The sequence below is a fragment of the Coptis chinensis genome, chromosome 5 (assembly GCF_015680905.1).
Source record: "Coptis chinensis isolate HL-2020 chromosome 5, ASM1568090v1, whole genome shotgun sequence".
NCBI classification, from domain to species: domain Eukaryota; kingdom Viridiplantae; phylum Streptophyta; class Magnoliopsida; order Ranunculales; family Ranunculaceae; genus Coptis; species Coptis chinensis.
This window is the reverse complement of record NC_141460.1, coordinates 47774057-47801743: the sequence shown is the minus strand read 5'-3', so window position 1 is coordinate 47801743 and position 27687 is coordinate 47774057. Positions and strand designations below refer to the sequence as shown.

General features: G+C 35.6%; 1 protein-coding gene and 2 long non-coding RNA genes across 3 annotated transcripts; all 3 read left to right on the top strand.

The window, feature by feature from the left end:
- The first annotated feature begins 10014 nt into the window (after nucleotides 1-10014).
- LOC147497728 (protein NO VEIN-like) lies at nucleotides 10015-13802 on the top strand. The gene is made up of 6 exons (XM_086560072.1): nucleotides 10015-10212; nucleotides 10432-10544; nucleotides 10830-11111; nucleotides 11191-11506; nucleotides 11805-12065; nucleotides 13343-13802. The coding sequence occupies exons 1-5, from the start codon at nucleotides 10126-10128 to the stop codon at nucleotides 12033-12035; spliced, it is 1029 nt and encodes a 342-aa protein (XP_086416198.1). The 5' UTR covers nucleotides 10015-10125; the 3' UTR covers nucleotides 12036-12065; nucleotides 13343-13802.
- Nucleotides 13803-20618: 6816 nt separating this feature from the next.
- On the top strand, nucleotides 20619-23155 carry LOC147497727 (uncharacterized). Its single transcript, XR_015195228.1, has 3 exons — nucleotides 20619-20695; nucleotides 20807-20876; nucleotides 23010-23155. It is a non-coding gene; the product is annotated as an uncharacterized LOC147497727 (long non-coding RNA).
- A 1211-nt stretch (nucleotides 23156-24366) lies between these two features.
- LOC147497726 (uncharacterized) lies at nucleotides 24367-25045 on the top strand. The gene is made up of 2 exons (XR_015195227.1): nucleotides 24367-24485; nucleotides 24812-25045. It is a non-coding gene; the product is annotated as an uncharacterized LOC147497726 (long non-coding RNA).
- Nucleotides 25046-27687: the final 2642 nt, after the last annotated feature.

Genomic DNA, 27687 nt, shown 5'->3' with positions numbered 1-27687 from the left:
TCTTGAATGATTGTTCTTGATTGATTAGATAAATAAAATAGTTATTATTAAATTTCGTTCTTGTCATTTCCATTCTAGATCTAATTTAAATTCTTGTTCTTATTCCATTCCAGTCATTAAATTAGATTCATTATTGTTAATTAAGTAAATCTCAATTTCTTACATTATGTTTAGTTTAGATTCAATGGGAAATGTTAGTTTGATGACTCAAGGCTAAACCTCCATTAGAGGGGTTGATGAAGCCTTGATGAAAACTTAGTGGTTAGTATAGAATTGGTAGTAGAATCTATTCCACTCTAGAAGGTCGTGTTTCGCCATGAGAATGGGTGGACGACCTCACATGCTAGTTAGTATCCGGTAGGAATGCCATGAACACTAGGGATTAGACTTCGAAATTCTTGCCGAAAAAACGTAAGAATCGAGATCGACAATCTATACTAGGTTATTAAGTTGGATTCGAGGTGGATTTAATTCCCTCTATTTCTTTATCTAGAGTCAAACAATCGTATTCCCGTAGCTTCAGAGATTATCTTTAGTTTATATTTTATCTTGTCATTTATTATATCTAGTTATTTAAAATAACGCGTCTTGTTAGCATAACATTTCGTAAAGCTCTCATTGACTTAGGACTGATTTCTTAGACTTAGAAGACAATCCATGCTAGGGAACTAGGAGTGGAACGAACTTCCTACTCCACTTAGTGCAATTCGCATTGAGAGTAGAAGATTTGATAATTGAGACTAGCGAAAGTCAAGTTTTAGTTTACTTACGGATTGAATTCATCGTTCATTTCGTAGGTAGACTATTCATTTTACTTTTATCAAATAGCGCCGCTGCCATCTTAGTTACACTTTAGCATTGTTTTCCTTATAGAAGTAGTCATTTTTAAGTCCCATTAAACCCACCCACCCTTGTTTGTTTCATACTGTGGTTGCCCAGTTCAGCGTTGACAAATTCGCGAAAAAAATACGGGCAGCCAGCGAGAGGCGACCCGCTAAGTTCTTGGAATTTCCTCTACCGAATCGGCGCCATACGCAACATACCAAGCGCCAACCGCTCAAAACACTGGAACTTCGACTTCACACCGAAGCGACCAGCTCTAAAACACCGTAATCTAAAATTACTCTGAGCGCCGAACTCTCTGCGATGGAAAGGATTAAAATTTCCGGATTTCCACAGTTTTGATTCGAACTTTAATCTTTCATATTTTTCAGTGTTCTAACCTGCTATATACACTGAACAAGCGTAAACAAGACGCTATTCATAAGCGAAGCAAGGACGCAATCAGGTATTCCTTTCTTCCATACCTCGCATTTCCAGTTAGAGGTTTTCTACTAGTATATCGAAATTGTTTGGAGTGTTGCATGTTTAGTTAAGCTCAACTTAGTCTTGCATGAGATTAAGGTCGGGTCAAAAAAAACAACAAACGTAATTACACGACAACAAACAAGTCTATCTAGTACACCACCCACGCATACACCTCTAACTACTATCACACACACCATACCCGACATAATGACCAAGAAAGAGAGACTCCTCTCTCTCCGACTTTTACAAAGCCTTGAGCGATAGCCCCTAAATCGTGCATCGTTCTAGCGAGACCGATTGGGATTTTTGAATCCCCAAACATATTTAATTTGTTACCGCTTTTTCATGGGTTAGACCATGAAAACCTTATCGATTACGTGGGATTGAACAAGTCCTTACAACATTCCATCATCCTACGGTAGAGGCGGAACAAATTAAACCGAGGGTATTCCCTTTCACATTAGCCGATAAGGCGGTGTCTTAGTTAACTGCCAAAGCCTAATTACGTGGACTCGTGGGCTAAACTTGTTTGTTTATGGAACATTTTTACCCACCCTAAAGACGGATGAAATGCTTTCCAAGATTCATTTTTTCCGGCGTAATCCTCATGAATCATTTTCTCGAGGCATGGAATCGTTTCACCGATCTCCTTATAGAGTGTCCACATCATAACTTAGCTAAAGACCGCGTTAGTTCGTTGCCTTTTTTCAAAGGTCTTCTACACCACCATAAAGAAGTCCTTGACATAATGAATGGGGTAGTTTCCTAAGTAAAGGAGCCCCGAGGGAGGCTTATAAATTTTAGAAGACCAAACTAAACTGCTTAAATAATAATTGGGGTAGTGACGATTACTCCCTTCGCCTAGTTCTTCTTCAACATTAAAGACCCCGGTATGTTTGAGATTTTAAACCGATCTAGAACTTAGATTAAAAAATAGGGAAAATACAATGGTTTTGGGAGGATCATTGATGCCTTCAATTCCTAAGTTTCAACGTTAGATGCTCACTACAAATCACTCAAGTAAACTATAGAAAGTACCATAAGGGACTTCCCATCATTTTACATAATTTGGTTTGTCTTCCCATAAACGAGGATGTTGGTCTTGAAGTCTTACATCTTCTTTTTGAAAGGTCGTCTGCCGAGATGTTTTATTCTCATGATGAAAATGTGCATCAAATGAACTAAAATTGGTTTGGAGTTGTTGTTCTCGTTGTTATTGTTTTTTTTTCCCTCAGATAATAGTTGGTTTGGAGTTTGAACTTTGAAGTGTGGAGTGTATTTTCTTTTTCTTATTCCAGCCTTTTCAACTTAAATATTATCGGACCACCTTAACATGTCACATACTAAATGAAGTTCAAGTGTCGTTTAAGTGTTTAACCAGTGTAAGTAAATGATTGAGTTTAGTTAAACTTCATGGTCTAATGCACAACTTCTCAATCTTTTCTCTCCTAGAAATAGATAAACTAAAGGTAAAACCGCCGGCCTAAAATACCTACTACCAATCTCGCATGTATCAGCACCCCTTTTAGTCATAGTCAATGAACTTAAGAAGTTGAATAATTTGTTGAATGTACATAGTGTTTATGGAAGAAGACACTTGTTTTGATCGGGCTAAAATACTACAAACTTTAGGTTGCATCAATGCCCCTTTGTCGAGGGATCAAAATTTCGCCAGAGTTCACTCCCCTTTTTCTTTCTCCTCTTTCCACCTCACATGTTTATGTAATACTTCCAATCTCTTATGTCCATCCTTGGGGTTTGCATTATATATTGTTTTGTTATGATTAATTGGTAACAATAAATGGCAATAATTAATTATCTTTTGATGCAGATTTTGAAAAATGGATAGATTCAAATTATCATACCGCTATCCTATGGGTTTAAAAGGAGGAATTGGGGTTCTAAAACTACTTTATAATAAAGAGACTTAGGAGATTCAAAGAACATGTTGATGGTAAATTTATTTAGAAAAACACAATCGATGGCGCCTTTTGGTTTCCAATCTGTGGATCGCTTGAATTTGAATAAACGGTGATAAGAACTCAAAACTGTAGTTTTAACCCCTTAACAATAATGCTTTTAGACCAATTATCGCGAGTAATAAATAAGAGTATATAATGATTACGTGTTTTATGTATTTCAGTATTGAAGTCATTATGTCGCAGAAATGTGTCACTTTGGCAGATAAAGGAGCAAAGGTTGGTTGCTAAGAGTTCTGTGATTAAAGGCCAAGATTCAAGGAGAAAAGCCTTTATAAAGCCCAAACAAAGCTGAAAAGTCAAAGTCAACGCAAAAACATCACATAAAAGTCGCAGAACTTCCGAAGCCATATCTTTAGACTCGCCACCGAGACCAAAGCTACCTTATGTTAAAACGACCGTCCTCGAAAGAACTTTCCAATGGTCCAAGACTTGACCCAATCAGAGGAGCAAAAGTAGACAAAAAATCTACTGCAGCCAAATCCAACTGGAAATGGGTCTATGGACTAAAGAAATTGGGCTTTGGACTCGATTTTCCTGCCCAAAACATGGCTCCTCAGCCCATGCACGAAAATGTGGATCTGGTCTCCTCTATTTCAAGACACAAGACTTAACTCTTAAGCATCAATTAGTTTATGTAGCAAGTAGCCATTAGAGAGTAATCTATATCTAATTTTGAGAATTCATTAATTAGTTTATTAATTAGTTTTTATTATCTTATTTTAATCTAGTATTTGAATCAATTGTTATTTATTTATTAGATCAATAAAGTAGTTTGTTCTTCGTAATATAGTTTCATTTCATTAATCATTGTATTTCAATTCCTAGATTTAGTCATTTGTCATTATTAGTTTTAATCAATTCTTGCATGAGTAGTTTCCATTTGAACTCAAATAAGCAAAGTTAGAATCTTTATACCATGTCTTGTTTAATTTCATTGGGAAATGATAGCATAATGATTCTAGGCTAAACCTCCATTAGAGGGGTCAAGAAACCTTGATGAAGCTTGATTTGTGTTAGCGTAGAGTAGTCGTAATTTCCATTCCATTATAGAAAACGATTAGTTCGCCATGAGAATGGGTTTGATTGTTTCACATGCTAGATGTTAGTTAGTAGAGATTACCATAAACAACTAGGGATTAGAAATAACCAATTGTTATCGCAGCGATTCAATTCAAATTACTGACCATTCTTCGTTAGTAAATTAAATCGAGTTAAGGTGGAATTAATCCCCCCCTAATTCCTTATCATAGTATCAATTTAGTATTGTCGTAGTTGAATTATCATAGTTAAGTATTTTGGTATAATTTGCATTGTAGTATATATTCGTAAAACTCTCATTGACTTTGGTAGGATTGATAATAATAGAAAACGCCAATACTAAAAAACTAAGAGTGGAACGAATCTTTTACTCCAAATCTATTTTGATAAAATCAAGAGTAGAGAAACTTTGATAAATTAAACATGAAAATAGTTTTAGTTTTACTTGGCGTTTGAGTTTCATCGTTTATTATTCATGAGTAAAACTATTCATTTTACGTTTATCAAACGGCTATCCAAGTTAGTGTTTCTTTCAGCCAACAACTATTGGAAGAAGTGTATTGAGCATGCATTGTACTAGTGCGAAAGTCCAAAGTCCATCTAAGTTGTCAATACTTTGTCACAATGCAAGTTCCATTTGGCCTCTCCAAGTGTTTTTCAACTTCTGACAAATCAACTTTCTAATTTTTGTATAGGTGACCTTCATAATATCAACTTGTAAACTTGTATTGTTTTCTTAGTGGTAATTAACATTTGATGGAAATGACATAATAGAGAAGTTTCTACAACATGGTATAATATGTTGTAATTTTATCACATTGGTATAATATGTTACTCTAAGGAGCATAAGAAATTCTTGAAACAACATTTATAGGTTAAAAAAGATTAGTATGTCATTAAGAGTATTATATTATTGAATATATAACATCAATATCATATTATTGAAGTATATGTAACTTTCAGAGTATCATATTATTGAATATGTGAGTTAGAGTATCATATCATTGAAATATATGTAACTCAAAGTATCATATTATTATTGAATATGTGACTTATAGCAACATATTATTGAAATATCTATGCATACCACCGTCACGAACATAAAAAAGCAACGTCATGGTAGTGTAGACAAATCAAAGTTTTTACGCTCACAACATACTAAGCAACTTGATTGCATTATTCGTAATATACTTCACTGATAGGAGACATTAGTTGGGGGGTATGTTTCTAGGGGGTATCTTAAAAAAACTTATCAAAGGATATCTCAATATAAATGAGACACAAATGTTGTAGTGTCTTTAAAAGAAGTAACATATGTGGTTTTCCGCTAACACTATTGATAAGCACCAAAACTGTAATATTAAACTCATATGTACATAGCAAATTGGTTAATTATGTGTTTAATAATCATGAAATAATTATATTTTCAGTATTTTTTGTAGATTTTCGCAGCTTATCGTTGAAAATATTGGTTAAACCTCAAGGACTTTGCAGGTTTTCCAAATCAGCCATGTGAAGCTAAACAAAGACAGATTAAAGTCTGGGACTCAAACATGACCAGAATCGAAATGTCGAATGGGACTATGTGAAGAAAAACGTCAACTTTCGTGAGCTCAGATCTCTTGAACATGGACTCGGTTTCGCAGTTAAGTTATCTAGACGATTAGTACGACTAGCTCTACCTTAGGCTATAATTTGCGAAATCGACGTCCCCCCCACCAATGGACATTAACACATGGACCCACCTTGTGGGTCCACAAAAAGAGATGAGTCATCAATCATGGAGCAAGTCAAGACAAAAATGCCAAATTATTGGCACAAATTGACACCTTGCATGTGGTTAAATGCATTGTTATCCAAAATAGTATTTAATTTGGCATGTTTTGGTTTGAGAAGATAGGATTGTAATTAATGTAATAAATGTGGGAGGTGATTCACGTGGGAGAAAAGAGATAAAGCTTAAGTGTGGGCTGATTTGGGAGTAAACTCCTTATACCACATTTGATACACACTCACTTTTCATTATCTAATTTTATTTGGAAGTTCATGCATTTTTTATTTTCTAAGCTTTAGAGCTCTTCTCTTGTAACAATTAAGAAAACTTTAGTTCTTGAATAAAATTCAGCATTCCTTTAGGTAAATTGGTATTTATTCTTTTTCTTCTTCCTCCCCTCTTACCTTAGCATAGATAAACTTGAAGTATTCTATTAATCCCATGATCATGAGCTAAAATCATCACAACCCAAATTTCTAAACAATTACAAAGTAAATATTTGAAATATAAATATCTCAAACATCACTTTCGATTCAATTGTCTAAAACCCAAAGCTATGGCCAGGTGGATACAACATATGTCAAAATCTAAAACCCACATCATAAAAGAAACAACTTAAAAATAAATAAACCCTATAAGTTTCCACCATCACTTTATTTAGCTATCTCCCATCCAAACAAAACATCAACCAAACTCTAAGAATAAAATTCCTCACTACCATGTTCTCATGTCATACTAAAAAAAGTAAACTACGTTATTGCATCCTTCCAATAAGAATCGGACCTAATAAAATAAACTAATGGACTGCTCTGTGCAAGAATCCAAATCACACACCGTGGTTCCACCGCCTTCCACCTATGTTCCCAAGAACACACCCACGCTACAAAACAAAGCAAACATAGGTCAAGAAAATGAAATTTGCTTTGGTATGAGTAGACTAATCACATATAAATATTTCCAATCTTTACTTATCCAACTAACACTTTAAATATATCATAATTTAATCATTCTCAGCTTTGAAGACAGGTAATTCCGTCATTTCAACCGGCATAGTTTCTTCCCAAGCAAGACTTCTATTTTATTAACTCGTTATAATAACTTGTTTTAATAACTAAGTAATTGAATTAAAACTTACCTATATCCACTGCTGTATAAGGGTAGGACTGCGTCTCTGCACAAAATATTATTAAGTCCTACCTTCCTGCAAAAGAAAGTTAGAAATTTTATATAACACAGGTAGATATCCTATAGGTATTCAAATGTAAGCCCAAACACACTCGCATAATCAAATCAATTTCTCTTATCAATTAATTAATTACTTTTCTTATACACCCACCCTTTAGTACCTACTCCACGATTTTCACTCCACACATTTGCCAAATCACACATTTCTGTGTGCCTCTCTCCTACCGAATACCACAATATCATAGCCATCTTTGGGCTTTCATACACATATTTTACAGTCTCTTAGGGCATAAAACTCAGGTCATTCATGACATATTCAATGAATACCTTAGGTCATTCCCGCCACATTCAAGGAATACCTATCATATCACTAACGGGCCATTCATGGCACATTCAATGAATGCCTTGAGTCATTCTTGCTGCATTCAAAGAATACCCAACCCTACATTTCCGTACACTCAAGAAATACAACTAACCTGCAAGGCGAATACCTTAGTTCCTCTCTAGGGCAGTCCAAACAATCTGATCATTCATGGCACATTTAATGAATACCCGAGTCATTCATGGCACATTCAATGAATACCTGTTTATAATGCTAACGGGCCATTTATGGCACACTCAATAAATGCCCACCTAGCATATGACATCATTAGTCATAAAACTCATTTCCAAAACTTGAGGCGTGGAGAGTTCTAAAAGGGTGCGGTAAATTTGTTTACGCATTATTGAATTTTATTGCATATATTATTTCAGAGAACGAAGGAGTATATTGTTTCTTATATTTTTGGTTTACGTGTTATTAATTATATGGATGTCTAAGTGTCATAACGTTATATATCATAAAAGACTGAAATTCACATGGTAGTTAATACACGTATACATCGAGGTATCATATACTTAGTTTAACCTATTATCATTATTGTTATTGTTATTGTTATTGTTATTGTTATTGTTATTGTTATTGTTATAGGAAAATAAAATAAAAAGACGGGGTGTTATAGAAACCTTCATTTGTGGATGGTTAATGAAGCTCATGTGAGGAACAACTTTTGTTATTGATTTTCTAGTTAGTTGTTTAGGACAATAAGCTAGACTTTATATCCTACCCCAAAATGGTAGTTGGTGTAGAGTCTAGTTAGGAATTGAAATGATTTCTTAGAGATAAGTCATTGCTTTTGTTTCTCATGCTAGCAATATGATATTAAATATGAGTTATATTGTTAGGGATCAAAACTCTAATATTTATTAAAATTTGTCTATGAATTATAAGAAAGATTAAAGATGCAATAAACTAGATTCAAGTATTAGAAGTTTGTCTTCACAACGAGGTGGAATTAACTCTCCACACCTTTCTATCTATCTATTTCCTTTTTAAGTCCTGCATGTTTACATAACCTTAATTTAAGAATCTAAAAGTAATCTAAGTAGTTTTAGTATAACTAAATCATCAAAAATCATTTCTCACTAGTTTCCCTCAAACAACTCTAGTTGTAATGCCATCATTGTCTTAAGTTGGAACGAAACCTTTATTTTAACAATATACACGAAGAATGTGAGTAAAGAACTTGAGTGTTGGTACGAAAATAGATATAGAGAACCTTCAATTCTAAATCCCGCAAAAGAGCTAACATCAAATGGCGCCACTACTATTCTAAAGACCAAAGGACCATTGATTACAAGTTGGAATTGCTCTAAGGGGAAAACCCCCCATCTCCTACCCTTCCATTATTTCGTTTTTGTTTTTTTTTCCCGCATTTCGTTATTGATCCGTCTCCTATTTTTTTGGTTGCACTTACAGGTTCCAAATACTAGGACCTGGAAACTAGTCTCCAACATAATCTAAGACTCCTGTAAAAATTTGAGTCGACTGTACACATTTTGTATTGCGTGCACGAGTTGAGGATCGCGTGCGCTGGTGATTTATCTCTATTTTTGATCATTTTTCAATGCAAGCACCTCCTGTTCTATCCCGTTCCAGTACTAGGCCTAGTTCTTTGCACCTGTGTAAAAGATACTTCAAATATCTTCTGGAGTTCGGGACGTCCATGGGTTGAAACGACCATTTCATTTCTTTGGCGGACTTACGGGGCGTTAACAAGTTCTAATATTAATAAACTATTGTATGATTCACATGTGTTATCTATTATGTCGTAGCTAATGGACTATTATTTGCGTATTATGTTAGAAATATGTATGAATCATGTGAATACGTCTGTTAATATATATATATATATATATATATATATATATATATATATATATATATATATATATATATATATATAATAAGTGGTTGTTGTTACATGTTTAACATTTATATACTTATGAGTAAAATGTCTTGTTTAATAAGTTGATTTTGTCATGAAAGATGAGAACATTCCAACCAGGGTTAAAATATGAGTCGGGTAAGTTGTTTCTAAATCCTTCGGGGTGAAGCTGCTCTCTATATGACATTCACAATCTTACTGAGAAGCCCATTTCAGATTTTTATACGGCCTTACAAGAAGGACTTTCTTCCTGTATCAAACTCGAAGATATTGTTGGCGATTTTCAATCCAGCCTAATGTTTTTGGATTGTTACGTGTTTATCATGGTCTAGACAATGAGAAACCTTACAATCACCTCCGTAGGATTCAGCAAGTAGCACCACATTTCACCATCCATAGTCTCTACCAAACAAGTCTTGCTTAGATTGTTTCCTTTCACTTTAGCTGATAAGGCGTAAGTTTGGCTAGCAGATCAGCAGCCACAAATCCATATAAACTTGTGCAAGTTTCCTGCTACAATTTTATACTGGCGCAAGCTATGCTGTCCATTTGATGAAAAATAACCAGTGACATGGATGAAAGATTTATAAGTTGGAATGAAAGAGAAAGTAGAAAAGCAACAAGGTCAAATATAGGGAAAAGAAAGTGGAGAAGAAGAGTGTGTGAATTGTACTTAATAGGAACACATAATACTCAAGTTTTTTTGTTTATTTTATTTTTCCTTTCTTTTATTTATTTATAGTGATAGGTTCAGTTTTTTGGTGAATCATATCTAACAAATCTCCTATTCATTATTATAGTTTGACAACCAATGAAAGTCCCTTTGGTTTCAAGAATCATGACCTATATCTTATAGAATCTTCTTTTGTCGTGGCAGGTGAGAAACAGATTTTTTTTAAGTGACATAGGATTGAAGACTCGAGTTACCATTGATGATGCTTTAGAAGTTCTTCGAGTCTTGCATAGCTTTGAGGCACCTGTTATTGTCAGGTACCTAAACAACTTTTTTATTTATTTAATCTACAATTGTTTTGGTCATCTCTGCATCTGCTTTTCTACAATTTTCACTTATAAGGGCACTGTCTCACTTGTGGCAACATTGGCCAAATGTCCAAATTTTATGCTTTCATCTGGAATGGAATGGGTTATGCAAAAGCATAAATTGCAAAAGAGTTTACTTCAGACCCTCTATATTCGTCCCATTTCTAATATCGAAAAAAAATAAAAAAATAAAAATAATAATAATATATTTGTCCCATTTGCAAATAAATCTAGGCATGGGGATGAAATATCTGGTAAACTTTTATCAACAAATGAAGTGTACTGGCATGATCCAACTGGTTCTGTGGACTTGACAAAAGAGATGCTTCTTCAATGTGGCTTATTAGATGAGACCAATTATTCCTCAAGCAAGACGATTTCTCATGTTTATGAAGGCCTTCACGACTTCTTTGTGACTGAGTGCAAGGTGTGCGAGATCCCTCCTTCTTGGAGCTACATGCAGATCTTGGTGCAGATGTCAAAAGTTGTGTTGCCTTCACAGGCGGCTAGTGTTGTAAGTATGCTTTCTATGACAATTAAGATTGTATCACGTTTCAGGTTGGCACACTTGAGTGACTTATCACATGTTTCAAGTTTTACACGTTCTTATGAAGTGGGCTAATGATCTCAAGTCTGGATTACTGGAGCCGAAAGATGTTGTTTACCTGAGAGAATGCCTTCTTAAACGGGAGACTGCAGAGCTTCCTACAAAGCAGGATAAATGGGTTTCACTCCATCCAACTTTTGGACTCGTATGTTGGTGCGATAACATGGAACTATGGACGCAATTTAAACATTCTGACAATATCTATGTCTTATACTTTGGGGAACTTAGTCGTGATGAAAAAGAGGTGCTTCCAGCAGAAATATCACGGCTAATGAAAGAATTAGGAGTTCCCTCTCTGTCAGAGGTAATATTTTCTTTTTTAAAATGGTAAACTTGGATAACCTTCGATGGCCGAAAATGTAGGATAGGTAGTGGTGGCTGCATCTCCAATGTGTCTCTTCTGGGAAGTCCATTTACTCTTGGATTTGACATGTTCAGATGAACTTTTAATCGTGTAGTGTCATTTTAAAATAGTGTAGTCATTGGTTGTCTTAGTATATTCTATTCATGCAGGCTGCTTACTTTTCAATTATGAAAAACTTTGTTGAAGAAATCTTTCGTACTTGAGCTTGATCTATACACATATTTTGTTGCTTTGTCAGGTCATTACTCGTGAAGCATATTCTATGGTACGGTTGACTGTAGAGAAAAAGCTTTTATTGGTAAACTGGGTTCTTCCATATGCACAGCGTTATATCTACAAATTACACCCTGATAAGTATATTCAACTAAAGCAGTCTGGATTTTCCAACGTATGCGACCTATGGATTGTGGTTGTCGAAAATTTGTTTTATCGCCATACTTTTAAAGGATGTGACAAAGGCATCAAATAAAGCTTAACCGAAAGTTTTGCCTTTTCTGCAGTATGCAATTAAATGATTCTTAATTATTTTTTATTGTGTGTATTGTGAATTTGTGCTAATCTTATCGGATATGGTTTTGGTGAAACTGAATACTTGCGCAATGTACGTATGTAAAAACATTTTCCCGAAAATGTAATTGGTTTTAACTTGCATGTTATTTTCTTTGTTTTGGTAAGCACCGTTTGTTGTTCAAAACTGCAGTCAGTTGTAAGAAACCTTAACCAAGACGATCAAGCCCAGGTATGGTAATAAAATTTTATAGGGAAGCTGTATAGACCTATGTGACCCAAAGGCCATCCATACTTGTGCCCACAATAGAAGGATTAATGAGCTGATGTGTGACGCCCAATATGTCTGCAAAAAACCATTAGTGGCATAATGCAAGGCCCAAATGTACTTGGGACGTTTAGAAGGATTCATTCATGTGTCCAGTATCTGTGTCAGATACGTATCCATGTGTCCGTGTCGGACACTCATGGACACATATCATATGTAATATACCTCAATTCTTTATATTTTGGCGTGTCAGACACTTTGTATCTGTGTCAGATTCGGACATATGTGTCCGTGTCAATGTAACATAGCAAATATTTGGTTGTGATGAATCTTATCCTAATTTGAAATAATGAGTTAACTACAATAAAGCGGGAAATATTTGATCCACTTCTACTATGAATCAAATTAATGGAGGGAAAACAAATCTACATTCTCTCTTTCCACTCTACGATGGATCATATAGTGGACTGCACAAGTTGAATGTGCTCTCCTCGTGGTAATATGTGTATCCTAAACTCGAAAGTATGCAAAACTATGTTTTTGTTCTCATTGGTTGAAACATTTTTTTCACTATGTATATAGTCAATTCAAATATGATTTCGGGTTCATAGGAATACGACTATCCCGCAAGTGCTTTCCTACCGGGTAATATCGCGATCCGAACTTCGGATTATCACGAAAACCATGTTCTAGTTCTCGTTAGACTAAACATTGTTTTTCTTAGGGTCACTGTTTTGCCTTTTGGTTTTGTCAAGTGTGTAAAGAACCTAACAGCTCTCCTATACTTTTTTGTTCGGATGATTTTGCAATAAGTTACTTCTGAAAATTGTGCATTACATATGGTTTAACAAATGTCGCTAGCATATAGTCAGTAGAACCCGGTCTTTTTGTTTTTTTCTTTTTATCTTACAATTTAGCAAGCGTAAGTCCGAATAGATTTGAATTGTTTAGCTTCTTAATCCTCTACTCAACAATTTTCTTTGCTAAAACTTGTTGCGGAGGATAACAACTTATACGTAGATCGTGCCTCAAATCCACATCGATATTCATGGAGCTTTCCGCCTTTTTTCAATGGAGCTCCGAACTACACTTGGCAAATTTCCTCCACATGATTACAACCATGGCAGAGTCACGGAGGAGCGCACGAGTTCTTCATTGTAAATAGTCGAAATTTTCAAAGCTTCCGGATGAAGAACTTGTTTGGTTCATTTCATCTTTATTATCTCGAAGATAGATGATGGTAATTACCAGCCCACTTTTGTTTCGTCCCACAACCGATAACCAAAACTGGTTGAAGTCTAAGAAGAAATCAAGTGTCAATACTAATTGGCCTCCCCGCCCGATTGGAAGATCGCACTGTGATTTAACTTTTCTCGAAAACTGTTTTAGGAAAAAACTACGGGTCCCGCCACCAAGTGATATGTTAGAGATAAAGAATCAAGTCGAAGGCATCACTTGCACGTAAGATCACAAAGCAGCCTCTGTTGAGCCGGTGTTGATTTGGATCATTCAAGATGACTCAGAGATACTACCACCGCTTTAGCTTTACAGATTTGGGAGAAAGGGAAGACAAACCGCTATCTCGAGTTCTGGTTTCATATTTGGAAAAGTTGCTTCTAGTTCCAAAGAATTAAATAATACTAATGCATTTGTTGATTTAGAAAACCTGGAAAGGAGCCAATTTGATGGGAGAGAGCTGCTCTCTTTTGGCAATTTAATGAGTACCAGGGCAGCCATTCACGGGAGAACGGGAGAGTTTGTGGCTTTCAAGTACTTCACTGACAAGGTTGGTGAGGCAAGTGTGAAATGGGTCAATGAAGAAACAGAAACAGGTTTACCCTATGATATTGTTATTAGGGAGAGCACAGAAAGAAGTGAATATATTGAAGTTAAAGCGACCAAATCTGCAAAGAAGGATTGGTTTGCAATATCTACACGGGGATGGCAATTTGCTGTTGAGAAAGGTGAATCTTTTAGCATTGCACATGTTGTACTAGTGGGTCCAAATATTGCAAAGGTTACAGTTTTTAAGAATCCTCTGAGACTCTGCCAGCAAGGCATGCTTCGATTGGCTATTTTGATGCCAAAGAGTTGAAACTTGTCAGGATATGCTAATGTTAATGACCCTATTTTTCTTCTTTGTATGCTAATGCAACTGGCTATATCGAAGGTACTCTCCTCTTGTACTGGCTATCTCACAATGTGTAACATGAAAGTAGTTCCCAAACAATGGGAAAATATTCAAGACTGTACCTTTCACTTGAACCACGCTCCCTAATCAGAAGAGTGGTCCGGTGGTGAGTCATGGGTGTAATAAAATGCCCTTAATGGATGTACGGGCGAAAGCGTAACAATGTCTCAATCTATGGGTAATTTCACTAACCCTTGCCCCGGTGGTATCATACCAAGCATCTCACCATTATCCGCTAAATGGGCTTACGTGAACATGTTTGGTGAGAGTTAATGGTGAAGGGTTAAATACTGTTCTTTTGCTTGGTGGCTTGATCATTCAAACAAGGATATAATCATAGTCCGCTTTCGGATCAAAGACACTTTCGGTCAGTCTAACTCAATACCATACCTGCTATAGTCTGCATAAGTTTCAATTATCATGTATCCTTTAAAGTGGGTGAAAGCATCGTAAACACGCAGAGTACTAGTTCAAAGCGCCTTGAATCAGAAGGTGATTGAGTTCTTGATGGAACGGTCACTTGTTGTTTTGGATACAGATGGGTGTACAAGGCAACCTGAAGCATCATTGATCCGTCTTGAAGGGGGATCACTTTATTAATGGAAGACGGGGAGTGGGGAGTGGTGGTTCAATCATCCTACTTTCCCAGAACATCTTCTGAAAGCAGGTATTCAAACAGTTTTTTCACGCACTCTGTGCTATTATGCTGACATGTTGTAGCTTCATTTGAGAAACACAGAAGAAATTTAATCCAATTTTACTGATTTCCAACTTTACTTTCAGAAATACTTTTTTGTCAGTGATTTGTTTAAAAGGTTTATCTAAGGTTTGATTGGCTACTCGTTGTTCATCACATATAGCATTATAGATGTGTAACTGTATCGAACACTTTCTGTTTACACAAGTTTGAAGGGATACAAAATTTTGGTAAAATTATTTTTCAACCAAAAAATTGATATTCATTCTCAAGCATATCAATTTTATTAGCACAGTATTCTCTATCACCGCCAAATTATGCACCACCTTAATTCAAGGTCCACTTCACAGGTGGAAAAACGGGCTGCATATATATCAAAAAATATCAGTTCCGATGCTAAAGGGAAGAAAAGAACAAGGGCAGTCCGGTAATTCCGTTCGAGTTGGGACTTTGAATCTTGTGTAATAAAAGTAAAAAACATTTTCTTCTCTTCTCCCTTACAATTAAGTAACAAACTAAGGTTCAAGCTCATAATGGCGTATTTCTTCTACTTTGAATTTTATTATCCTTTCTATTTGCATTTCAATTTGATTAATATTGTATTTCATAGCTAGCTATATTGATTCAGAAGTTAGTGATTTACTTATAGCTCTTTGGGCATATCATTATTTTGATAAATTTTTGCACCTGTGATATGTGTCTATGTTAGTATGACCTTTGGACATTAGAGTGGGCACATTTAGTTTACAGCTGCTAGGAATTAGTTTATGTATGATGTGGAGCAGAAAACTGATTGCCAAATGCATTTTATTAGATTCAAACGTTTATCCATATTTAAAATTCTTCCCACGTACACAAGTGAGCTGCAAGGAAAGCTCATGACTAGTGACCAAAATACACGCACTATAGAGGCATTAGAGTGAAGATTCACACTTGCGAAAACTGAGGTTCTCCAACAACAAGAACAGAAGATGAAAAAGAGACTTCGCAAACATGACCGAGACCAAAAACAGAATTTTGATTCACTTACTCTTCTGGCATGTGATACTGATGCCTTGAGCTTTCCTCTGCAAGAAGAGACCTCCAAAACTCCAGTCTCAAAGAAAGGGTGCGTTGCTTTTGTTGGTTATATGCCAGGGGTGGGAAGTTCTGGGAAACCAGATGAAGCAAATGATCTTACATATTCTCGATCAGTCAACCAGTTGATGAAAATTTGTTAATAGTTGGGGTTAAAGCGCTTGAAATGGTTGATAATGTTCTGCATGAGCTTTTCCAAAATGGCGATGTAGCACTGTAGTACATGCGTGGGTCTAGAAGCATGTCGATTGAAAATAGGATTATAATCGATGGTTTTATACAAGGACGTGGTGCATCGGTTGCATGTTTTAGGTCTTCGTGAGTCATTTAAAGCGTTGTAGAAGACACATGTCCTTGAAACAATATAGGAGCGGTGGTTCATTTGATTTGCCTCAAGAGTTACCGAGGTTTGACATTTTCAAGCCAATCGCATGATACATGGAAACTCTATGTCCGAAAATTTTAAAAGTCCCAGAACACACAACAAATAGCTCGATGTCTTCTCCACACACCTACATGGTGCGATTTTTCTAGTTCTGCGGTATAAAATAAGTTCTTTCTTGGGAGTAAGTGGTATAATGGTTCGAGAAACGGCAGAGACTTTCGGAATAGTGACATGTGATGATAAATTTAGAGTGGTGCCCAAACAGGCTTGTGTTTTTATATTTCAAGTTGATTGCTGGAAGATAACGATGCATGGAGATGAACTCTTTTCAAGAAAATAAGATTAGTGATACCGATAAAAGAAGTCCTTTTGCTGCAATGTTTTAACCACCGTGTATGATCTCAAGCTTCAATAGTCTTCGTTCCATTCATCACTGGTTGTGCATTGAGGATGTATTGGGTGAAGGTGGGAAATCTGCCTGGGATTTGCCAAGCTCCAAAGTCTAAAGTATATTGGTATAAAACGGAATTCTAGCTAGGAATCTGTTAGAGTTGTAATTGCTATGTTGAGTTTAGAGAATGTGACTAAGATGCAGGAGGCATATGATGTTTGTTCACCGGGGTGATTCCCATTGTGCATGTCATTCAAAATTAGTGAACATGTGATCTTCTTTTTCAGAAAATAATGGGTAAAAAAGTTTAGACTGATATTGATATTGATTTACATTCATGCTTTCAAGTCTATTTTGTTCTCAGTGAACTGGGTCCATGTCATATGCCATCCTAACCCCTCTGAAGATTTGTGGTCATAGGTATTAGAAGAAAAATGGAGGTAAAACCAACAGTTGCTCGAGGGCTATATTTGCAGTGGAATAGTTGTATTTGCCAAAGTGGTGGTGTAATGAAAGCTCGCCGTAGTGTTAAAGGTGGGTGCAAAGAATACCGCTATGATCTTCTTGGCGATTTCGTGGATCAAAACGAGAACAAAATGAGGCTCCCAAAGAAGCCTTCGCAATAACTTATCATAATTGCTCCAAATTGTTTTTGTAGAAGGATTTAATACAAGGGTGGATTTCATCTCTCGATTGGAAATTGTATCTTTTGGTTGAACTGTATGAGTATAATCACATGGAAATGAAGGCAAGTGTCATTTTTTCTGTCTTTGCATCTCCTAACAAGAGTTGATCCACAATATTACAGACTTTTGTTAATTTAACTATTTCAAATAAGCGGTTGATGCATTTTCTTCCAACGCTATGTATATTTGAATTAAGGATGTAACAGTGGTTTGCCAATTTCAGGTTTGCCAATTTCATGTATGATGTATCTATGCAAGTTACAAATCTATATCTCTTACTGTAGGATAATCCTTCGGACAAAGTGGTTCAGGGTCCGATAGCCATGTGTAATATTGTGACTGAAATTAACACCTATGCAAATAAGAGATTGTCATTTATCTATCTTGGTTTATTGGTGAACTTTCCCTAAAATTAACACCTATTGTCGTATGTACTGTAAACGCTAGCAAAAGGTTGATGTAGTTTTATTGGTTGTTTCAGCATAGATTATGCTGCTAGCATAGGGCCAACTGGTAGACTAAGAAAATAAATTCAATAGAAAACAAAAGAAAGAGAACAGAAATGGAAAACAAAAGAAAGAGAACATAAATGATTTACGTCTCAGAAAGGACGGCCTCATAAAAGAGGTCGAGAATATCGAAAAGAAAGCGGAGGGTTCAATTAACATTTTGCTGTTAGGAGCATCGTTTTTGTGTGTTTGTTGGCCCACGATAAAGTGCAAGACATTGACAGAAGATTGTTACGATTAGGAGCTTAGCTGGCATTACTCTATTTGGGATCATGACTTTCCTGAAGTTGAACTACTTGGCGGCAGAACATGCAAAAGTAGTAACGGAAGACACGAGAGTTTGAAGAAAGAGGTCCCAGGCCCAGAAGAGGACTCCCAAAAGGCGTACAACTCTCCAGCTAATGAAGCTGATTCGAGGATTCCCTTGTTGCCGTAGTCAATATATAAGAGGGGTTAAAAACCAAAATATATCGGATATATCGATATATCGGTTGATATATAGTGTTTTTGTTGATTAGTCAATTTTTTTGGATAAGTTGATATATCGAAAATATCATCGATATATACCGATATATATCGGTAATATCGAGATTTTATAAAAATTCAGTCAAAGACGGTCTAAGTCAACAATATATATCATATATATCGGGTTGAAATTGTATTAATATATCAATCCGAAATATATTAATATCTCCATATCATGTACCTCGAAACCCGAGAAATATATTGCCGATATATTGATATTTTCGCTCGGCCGCAACACACCACTTCTTTCAACGCCAAGCATTATTCGTGAGTCGCTTTAGGGTGGAAAATTTCACCATGATTTATGTTGTTCCGCTGTAGGGGTTTACATTTTCTCGACATCGCTTTTTTTGATTGTGCTACTAGCATAGATGGGATATAAGGGAGGTGCGCGTGTGGGGGTGCCACCACCTGAAATTAAAAAAACTTCACTACCACATAACTAATTACCAAAAAAATCTTCAAACTATAAGGACTCGCAACCCAATTATTTTAACAAATTTTCACTACCGCACTCCTAAAATTTTCATAGTGAGAATATAATCAACAAAAAAAAAAAAAAAAGTATGAAAAAAGACTAATAAAAAACATTCAAATAAACCAACGTTTATTTCTCTTTGCCCTTATAAAATTATCATTTATCAGTTATTTTGAATCCAAAATCATTAAAGAGGTACAAATGTGTATTTGAATGTTTAATGAGTTTACGAGACTAAAACAAATAGCCAAAAATCCAAAACCCAACCAGTCATTTTGTATAATTATAATCACTTATAACAAACCCTTACTCTCCCTCATTTCTTTCCCTCTCAATTCTTAAACAAGTCGTCAAACCTTAACCCAAAAAAAACAAAAAAGCAAAAAAGCAAAAAACACAAAAAACAAAAAAACAAATTCAGAAAGAACTTGCGGCACAGCTTGTTGCATGTTTGTCCGATCTTAATTATTTGTAAAATTCGTTATCATTATTAATAAAAGTTTTACTTAAAAAAAATAAAACAAAACAAAATAAGGTAATTTTTAACTTTAAATGTGAATATTTTATAGTTTTATCCATATGATAGTAGAGTTATATAAACTTATAACATTATAGGAAGTTAACAATTTGTTAAATTGTTGTAGCCCTTATTTCTTTCACTTTCAATTTTTAAACAAGCCGTCAGGCCTTAACCCCAAAAAAACAAAAAACACAAAAACAAATTTATAAAGGACTTTATGTAAGAAACCTTGTTGCATGCTTGTCCGATCATAATTATTTGTAAAACTCGTTATTATTATCAATAAAAATTTCACTTAAAAAAAATAAAATAAAACAAAATAAGATAATTTTTTACTTTTAATGTTAATATTTTATAGTTTTCTCCACATGATAGTAGGGTTATATAGACTTATAGTATTATAGAAAGTTAACAATTTATTAAATTGTTGTAGACTTGTGGACTAAATTATGTAGATATATATAGACATAGTAGTATCAATTAATGGATTAATTGCTTAAGTAGTTAAATTTTAGTTTTGTAAATTAAAATAAATGCATAATTTTATTAATTTTTATTGTTTAAATCACCTGACAAAAAAATAAAAAAAATAAAAAAATAGAATAAAATTATATATATAAAAATAGAATATTTTTTGAGTGGGTGGGTGCGCATAATCTCGCAGCCCCGAGTTACTAGTTTCTACAGCTAACAGCCGTGTAAAAACAGTGATTCCTCAAGACACTATATGTCTATATAACATCTAAAACGGGTGCTAATCCTATTTTATGGGGTGCCAATAGCGCGTGCATGCCTTCCCGCCTTAAAAGGAAGAAAGGAAAAGAAAACAGAAACGAGTGAAGAGGGAAAAAGAGTGGTGTTTTCGCTGCCGCCGCTAGGGTTTTGATTGCTCTTGGTAAGTCGTCCTCTCTCACTCCTTTGTTCTCCGCCTTCTCTTATCTCATTTTCAACAATCTGTCTTTGGTTGTGATTTTAACTCTTAGTTATTTGGTTTTTGATTTCTAAGGTGCAATTTGGTATAAATTCGCCTCAAATATCAAACAAGCTTTGCGGATTGAGGGTTCAATTTGCTCAAGGTAGCAAATTTATGTATGATTTATTGCAAGTTTGGGTTTTAGGTCGTGGGGTTGGTTACACTTTGAATTATTGGGTCAAAGATGCATCTTTTATGGATATATTAGTTGTTTGATTTGATTATTAGTAATAAACTTGATGACGATGATGAAAATTATGTCTGTCTGTGTTTTCTTTTTTGATTTGATTGATTCAAAGTCAAAATCTGTTATAGTAAGCATTTAGATTCATAAAGTGATTTCATTGACTGACCGATCTCTGTTTTTAATAGTGATGTTAGTTGGTGATGTTTGTTAATAAAAAAGCATGAATATCTCGTGATTTCACTTTTTCATTTCCTCTTTAATTTCAAGCTATAAGTCTAAAAAAACTTTCCATGACTTTTTGTTTAGTAAAGAGATAACGTTTTAACAGCTTCGAATTTTTCATTCAACTACCTTAAAATGAGTAGAGATCCGAACAAGTCTGGAATCCAATTTTTTCCCACCTAGAGAATAGCAACACCCTTTAAACTCTGCGGTGGACTGTTTTGTTCTGTTTTCAACTAATCCGTATCTTGATAGCATATAGTTCAGGACTATTTTTTGTGTATGTGATGGTGTATGAGTTTTATTATCTTTGTTCTTAGTGAATGTGTCCCACTTGTGTTGTGCTCTTATTACTTTAACTGTTTTTAGGGATTTGAGTGGAGTACTACATACTCTCTCTCTCTCTCTTCCATTTATTCATTATTATTTACTGTTTGGATTTTCATCTTATATGATTTGTTGAGTTTAGTGACGAGTTTTGCAGATTTAATTGTGTTTAAGATTATTGCTTGCTTTGCTTTGTATGGCATACTGAAGTTTTGTATAAAGTTTATTTATTTAAGGTCTTTTATGTCTACTTGCTTTTGAGAAATGTTCACCTAGTGATCGAATAACTAAAAAAAGGAATGGTATATGAGGGTTTTTTTTTTTGGTTTATGCCTTTTGTCATTCATGAGGTGTTGGTAAGGGTCAAATGGAATCTCACCATTCACAATAACTTAGGATCATCATGTAAGATACCATGTCGGGTGTATTCTCTAGTTAATTTTTTTTGGCTTTATTGCATGATTTATTTGGTGACCTCATGTCAAAGGCTACAAATGATATATAGAAATACCTCGTCAAACCTTATTCTCCAAATCGATTCACTAACACCATGTTACTGTAGATATTTTTTATGCTATGAACTGAAACTGGTTTATTGTTAACTCGTAGCAATCGAGCAATCTGTCATGCCTTGCATACTTAATTTATTAGGAACTATTTTTTTCTAGTGTATGTATTTGATAGGTAATTTTTCTAGTCTGTGTATTTGATATGCAATTACAAATTGCATATCCAAGTGCTTGAGATAATGTTGTCTCTATTGACAAGAGCTCGGTTGATGTACTAATCATATGATCAGCTCATTGACGTAATCCATGTGCCTGTTTGAGGACCAATCTAGATGATTGGAACTTGAGTTGTCCAGTTCAGGATTGTTTGCAAGGGTATAAAAATTAGAAGCCCCCTCCCTCCTCATGGGTAGGTTAACTTTTATGTTTATTTTTGTCTTAAATTCCTTAACTATAAACATACCATAAGTGCTTTGTTGTAATGTAGAATGTCTGAGCGAATTAAGAAAGATTGGATGGACGAAAAAAACACGAGGTCCACACTTTAGTATGATGGGGCTAAGCAGTTTGTTTTGTTTGCCCAATCAAAGTTGGGCGGGTCTGCTTGTCCTTGCCCATGTAAAAACTGTACGTACGAATAGGTTCCGATTGACATATGATGTGGTCGAAGATTATTTGAACCTAAACGGTATAGATCCCTCTTGAAGACCAACCCAATTTGAAACCCTTGCTAGAAAGATGACGCTAACTTATTGTCTAATCTGTTAATATAACTTTTTACTATGGATGCATCCATTTGTGTTTCGTTTTATATTGCGTGAGTTACATGATTTTGTGCTGCAAATTTGATGATTGGATGCTGTAATTTGATGGTTGTGCTTCAAAGTTGAATGTGATTTAATTTGTTTTACGTTTTGAAGGTGTAGTGATTTCACTTAAAGATTAACATGTGTTGTACCTACTATATGCATCTAGTTGCCACTATTTGCAGGATAGTTTAATGGCATCGAGTGGTCAATCTTCAGGCCCTTGTGCCTTGCAGCCACCCTATGGTCTGTAACCAGGAACAGAAGCAGAAACTACAAAGCATTTTAAGAAGGGTTACTCGATCAAGCAAAACGAGGACTGTTTGTTTAAAGGTGACTAGGCTCATCTTTTTTTAATATTTGAAACAATAAGTAAGTGACTAGATTAAATCACTATACTAGCACACTGATATGCAATGAGCAAATAGAACTGCCCATAGTTTGCAAACCTGAAGAATTAATCAGCACAAACATACTAAGCATACACCCACACATATTTTTCATTGTTACTGTTTATGGTACCGTAGTGATTCTAAGCACTGTGATTGTATTTCTGGGATTCGTAGGGTTGTTTTGTTTTCCTGTTTCTCTTGTAGGCCTTCTTATCCTGCTTTATATTACTAATGAAATAATTTTACAGAGCCAAAAAGATAAAATTTATAAGCACCCGTGTGATGTTTGTTGACCAACTTTAGGAGTTTTGGGTAGGAGGCTAAAAGGTATTTTACTGTGTGTCTCCATTCTCTCTGTCCCACAACTTCTTCTCCCCTCACAGTTTGACGCAGTTACGATTCTTCTTCTTCTTCTCCCTTCACAGTTTGACGCAGTTACGATTCTTCTTCTTCTTCTCACGAATCCCAGTTCTTCTTCCTTATTTTATTTTCCTTTCTTAATTGAACTTGACACCAATTAAAGTTCATCTCTCATCATTGGTCCTGATTCAGGTGACAAGTTCATGCCGTCATCCTTTAAACTGGGTTGTAAAATTAGGTCTGCAGTATTGAGCACGCTAGCTCATTGTCTGATCAGATGCCTTCAAAGAAATTTATCTAGTGTACTAGCTTTCACTGTTTCTTGATGATGGGTGGCTCGAAGATGCTATGTATCAACAATTACTACACATTGATATTTTGCGGAATTATGAGGTTACTCAGGATGTCTAACTAATGGTCATTTTAAGTTTATAACAATGTTTTAGTTGACTCCTTGGCTTATTTAGGGGGATATTGTTTTATCCCTTCCATTATTTCATCAATCAGCAGCAAGTTCGATCTTTATACAATCACCGTGAATGTGATCTTAAAATAACTAATGTTTGGTTGTGAAATTCTACCCCTGTTGTGCATTGTTAGTGCGTATCATATTTTATCTTTTGGTCTCATGATTTATTTAAAGTTTGACTGATTTTCTTTTCCCAGTCACAAACATATTCCACACACACACGGTTTTTCCTTATGCGAACTTGTCCACAAACATATTCCACTCACATGGCTACTATGCCAACTCAAATACTCATGTAATCCTTTTTCTTTGACAGGTCAAGTGATTATTCACTTTTCTGTTTAATTTTAAAGCAATGAACTGGGTTCAGCGCAAGATCTACCTTTACAATGTCACTTTTGGGCTTTACATGTTGGATTGGTGGGAGCGCTATATTTTTAGTATCCTTTTATGTATTATCGGATTTGACGTGTTTTACTATCTGTTATGTTAACCCTAATTTCCAACATTAAATGGATAATTTGTAGTTCGGCATATATGTTTAGAAACTTAATTTTATTGTGCTTTAAAGGTCTTCAAACTCATCTTTACGAGTTGTAGTTCTGTAGATTACCTGTCATTTCCCCCCCTTTAATGAGCAAACTTCATTGGTATGAGAACACTGAAAGTGTTGAATAAAGCTGTTTTTTTTTCTCCGGTGCTCTGTGAAATATATATCCATTTTCAATATAGCTTTGTAAATTGGAAGGTTTCTTAACTATGGTAGACATATTGATTTTGGTCTTGCTGTATTTTGTGTGCTACAATGGATCGCGATCTGCAACTGAGTTCTACAGGAGGTAATGTATATGTCATGGTTTCCAGTTTTCTGAGACATTTGTTTAATGGCAGATATTAAAATTAAAGTGCCATAATGTCTGTTCCTTTACTTTAAGATTTTTTTTCTATGTTGATAGGCACCATCTTTTAGTTCTTAATTCTAAATCATCGAACTTTATTATCTGGTTTACTTCCTTTGAATCTAGAAAGCTTCTTCCTCTCGATTAGAATTAATATATTGTTCCAATGAGATCTAAACTCGGGTGCGTACTTAGTGGTTTTCTTTGTATGTGTTGGGTGCAGACCACTCTGTGATTTTGTAAAATCTATATAAAGAAAGATCTTTGAGATAATGAGGAATTATCACCGTGATCTAGGGTGTGCAAAAATCCGCCTTAACCGACATAACGACCGACCGACCCAAACCGAAATCATGCGGTCGGTTATCCATTTAGAATCGGTTTGGATTGGGAATATCGGATAGTTAATTTGCATAACCGACTATGTCGGTTCGGTTCGACGTCGGTTAATATTTGCAAAACCGAAAATAACCGAACCGACCAGAATAATATAGCATACACGTGTATGTAATTTCATCTGTTTCCAATAGATCTATAAACCCCCACGTTTAAGTGTGTAACCCGACCTTTAATATGATAAATAAATGAACTAATAAATAACATAAAGAAACGTCCAACCCTAATGTCCTTATTGCTTTTGAGCTTTGACTTTTTAGTTAGGGCATAGCCACCACCTGCCACCAGTCCTCCATTTCTCATTCAATTTGCACCACCGGTACACCACCATGCCGCCACCAGTCTATAATTTCCTTTATATCTTATTCTCTTCTCTACTCCATCTCTTTTGCTTTATTTTTCTCATCATCTCATTTTAATTGTGTTTGCTTTTTGTATTTTTTATACAGCCCTTAATTTTTTTTTGGAATTCATCGTTTCATCCACAAGTTGAGGGAATTGGTTCGATCAAAAACGGTTAAAACCTTAAAACAATCGGTTCGGATCGGATATCGGGTAGGTTGGAAGTTGGTCGGTTCGGTTTCGGATCGGTTAAGTGTACAATATCGGTTCGGATCGGTTGTTGTAGCATATAAACCGATAGGGTTGGTTTGGTGGTCGGTTTTACTCCAAAACCGACCCGTGCACACCCCTACCGTGATCCTGTGCTATTAAAGTTTAAGGAAGTATTCCATACTCTTTTGAAGAACAAATTCTAAATTATGTCTAGCTTTTCATGTCAACCAGACACCAACTTATCATCTCGTTGAACTACATATACCAAGACAAGAAGTGTTCACCAAGCAAAAGAAAAAAAAAAAGACATGAAGAGTTCATAGTTATTTTAAAGGTAGCCATGCTTTCGAAGACATGAAGTGCTCATCTTTATATATATATAATAGCAGTCCCTTTTCCTGCTCTCTGAGGGTGTCCACGTAGGCTAATTTTAAGTGCCCTTTTACTCACGAAAAAAACGGAGAAAATATTGGCGAACAACTTATAAAAAGTAAAGTGTCCAACTTAAAAGCGTATTAGAGAAAAAAAAGAGTCCCAATTAATTAAAAACACTAAAAAAACCCATTCTTCTCGCCTCAAATCTCTCCTTCCTGCACATCCGAAATCCTATCTTCTCCTTTCTCTCAAAATCACATCACCCATTTTCACATTTTGTTTTCAAAGCACAAAAAAAATCGCGAGTGTGCCCCGCAATCTTACCTTCAGCTTGCCATATTTGAAAGAAGACCTATTGCAAGAGAAAAAGAAGAGCAGGCAGGAAGAAATAGATTGAAAGAATTGATTACATCCCACGATAGCAGTAAGAATGAAGTACTATATCTAATATGGATATTACTTGCTATGTTGCTTTTGATTGAGGGAAGTTTTTATCATCTACACAAATAGAAACTAACTCTTCTACCAATCCTTCAGTTTTACAAGGTTTTTGGAGAGTTCCCTTAAACCCCGTATCTAAAATTGCTCTAAGTAGAAAGAATGTGAAGGAAAACCGAAGTTTTAAATGCGGTAGTAGCCAATGGTTTGGCTGATAGTGGAAAGTTTATTGAGAAACAGTTTGAGTTCAAACCTACTTTTGATGATTATTTGAAGGCTATGGAGTCTGTTAAGACCGGTAGGGAGACAAAACCTCGTTGGAAAAGACGTTAGGAGGGTGTCGGAGGCGTTTGAAGAGGGCAAAGAGAGTGGAATCAGGTTCTGAGGGGTATTCACATCGAATGGGAATAGAAAGCGAGAAGGGTCGTATGAAAATGGTGCTGAAAACTCCATGTGATGCACCATCTCTCAATTTCATTGCTGTTACGTGGAATGCTCGGACACAATAGGCTCCTCAGTCATGGATTCCTGCTCCACCAGGAGATATGCATGCTCTTCCCAAGATCTTTCCCCACTATCTAGGTTTGACTCCCGGGCTTGCCTCGAGTGGCTGGAACAACCTTCTACAGTCCATACCATGATTTTCCAACCTGTTGGGTAGAAGTAGCACCCTCCCTTGAATTGGCGGGGTGGACTTTTGAGACGGCAATTTGGGGAGATTTTTTCGTGGGTTCTTAAAATGTTGAGGGATGGTCCTTTTGCGTGGTGCCGTTTTGGGAAGCTTTCTCATCAAGACTCAAGCGACCTGATCGAAATCCACGACTGCCATTTCCTTCAGAGTTGGAGTTTGGGGAGGCCTTATTGCGGAGTGTGCCCAGTTGCCCGTTACCTTCAGCTTGCCATATCTGCTATGTGCCACGATAGCAGAAGAATGAAGTACTATATCTAATATGGATATTAGTTGCTATGTTGCTATTCT

What these genes read in the sequence shown, in the direction of transcription:
- LOC147497728 (XM_086560072.1), top strand. Translation starts at nt 10,126, where the DNA reads ATGGATGAAAGATTTATAAGTTGGAATGAAAGAGAAAGTAGAAAAGCA. An exon ending in AAAGAAAGTGGAGAAGAAGA is followed by an intron (nt 10,213 to 10,431) that starts GTGTGTGAATTG and finishes TTGTCGTGGCAG; the next exon opens with GTGAGAAACAGATTTTTTTT. An exon ending in GAGTTCCCTCTCTGTCAGAG is followed by an intron (nt 11,507 to 11,804) that starts GTAATATTTTCT and finishes TTGCTTTGTCAG; the next exon opens with GTCATTACTCGTGAAGCATA.